The 1,795-nt window shown below is 38.0% G+C and overlaps 1 protein-coding gene across 1 annotated transcript in view; it reads left to right on the top strand.

The window, feature by feature from the left end:
* LOC106537306 (ribosomal RNA processing protein 1 homolog A) overlaps window positions 1–662 on the top strand; it is a gene marked incomplete at both ends in the record, with an annotated part of 5,904 nt that extends 5,242 nt beyond the window's left edge. The window contains 1 exon segment of the mRNA XM_014034692.1: window positions 562–662. Coding sequence (XP_013890146.1) covers window positions 562–662 — 101 coding nt within the window.
* Between the last annotated feature and the right edge of the window lie 1,133 nt (window positions 663–1,795).

Here is a 1,795-nt window from a genome sequence, read left to right as displayed (position 1 = left end):
AAAAAACTTGATTTTACAACTGAATTAATCTGTTTATCCAATTTAAAGGCACCGTCAAAGAGAAAACCCAGATTCCTGACAGTAGAATGGCTGTATGAAAATAAAGGRCCAATGTCATTWGRATTTACTTTACCAAAAATGATTACTTCAGTTTTACTCTCATTTAGATTCAGAAAGTTCAGTTTTAGCCAGGTTTTTATGTTATTTAGACAGCTGAAGAGTGGTTCCAATGGAGCGTCCCTGTTCAACTTAATGGGCATAAAGACCTGGATATCATCAGCAAAGCAATGGAAAGTGATGTTATGCTTTCTGAAAATAGACCCCAATAAGACCAAGTTTACAATAAGACCAAGTTTTGGAAATAAAGCAGTTGTCATTACAGGATTATTTTTGATAGTTGCTATAAAATTAAAACATTTGTTTTAAAATCGAGGTCCACCTTAAAATGTTGATTACAGTAGTTTGTCTAATTCTATAACAGCTGTGTAATAATACAATTAAGATATATGTATATATATATATTTTTTTTTTGTTTTAATAAGCTTAACATTTTACTTCTAGGCAGGAAACAAAGTGAAGATGATGATGATGAAGATGACATGTTTCATTCGGACGACTCTGACTCTGAGCTGCCCCATGATGACATGGGACCAATTTTACAGGTGAGTTTTTACAATACAAATGTAGTTTGTGTACATCAGTGATAAACATGTTTGTCAAACTGGTTTGATTGGTTCCATATTAACTTTTTTATTTTAGACACCAGTAACCAGAGGGTTAGAATCAGATCTGTATTGTTCAAATAACTCAAGGTATTCAACAGTGTTGGGTCCCAGTGTTGAAACCACTACATTTTCTTGTTGTATCATTCCTACAAATTTAAATGCATTAAAATAAGAAAACAGAGCTTTAKTGTATTCCCTGTTCATTTCCAGTCCAGAAAAACACTCGTCTCAAAAACTACAAACACTCATTATTCAAATCCCTCAGCGACAGGGGACATGGACTTGTTTTCTTTAATAATAAACCCAGAGGAGTTTAAACCYTCTCACACCTAATTGCTGCTTGAGTTTGAAAATGTTTGTCATCGTATAAAAAAGCATTTGATCAATACTAAAAGTCAGGTGTGTCAAAGCAGGGAGACCTCTARAACATGCAAGGCAGTGTTGAGCACCAGGCTTGAAAAACTCTGTTATAACAGAGTGGCACGTAAGCAGTTCGCAGGTGCGCATGTGTGATCAAAAAAAGGAAAAGCGCACCAGATGGAATGTCATAAAGCGCATTTGCGTACCTAAGATTGTACCTGATTGTCTGTCAAAACAACAGCTAGCAGGGCTCTAGAGTGCGACCACTTTGGTTGCAAATGCGACCTGATTTAAAATAAATACATAAAAATAAAAAATCCAGCTGCACTGGTGTGACTGGATTGTTGTTCGGTACTCACCAAGCCGACAGCGAGACCCTGATATAAGGATTAAATGGACACTGTCGTTTTATCCAATCAGAGCAGAGCAGGGCGGGACTTTCAGTGAGAGCAAGTTTGGTTGAAGCAGCGGCTGTTGCGGTCAGACTTTGCATGTAAAACTGGCTGCTTTGGCTGCTCAAAACGTGTTTGGAGGTGGGAACCCAGCTTGTCATCTCCTCCTGCACTTTTAACTTTATATTAAATATATGTTCAGAGCTTCATTATCAAACAGCTCTGTCCAACTCTGTGTGAGTGACTAAATTCTCCTCCTGATGAGAGACTGCTGTGCGTCGCTGCGCGCAGGCTGTCTGTGATACTGCAGGGTCCCAC

The sequence above is a fragment of the Austrofundulus limnaeus genome, unplaced genomic scaffold (genome assembly GCF_001266775.1).
Source record: "Austrofundulus limnaeus strain Quisiro unplaced genomic scaffold, Austrofundulus_limnaeus-1.0 Scaffold2237, whole genome shotgun sequence".
NCBI classification, from domain to species: domain Eukaryota; kingdom Metazoa; phylum Chordata; class Actinopteri; order Cyprinodontiformes; family Rivulidae; genus Austrofundulus; species Austrofundulus limnaeus.
This window is presented reverse-complemented; position numbering and strand designations above follow the sequence as displayed.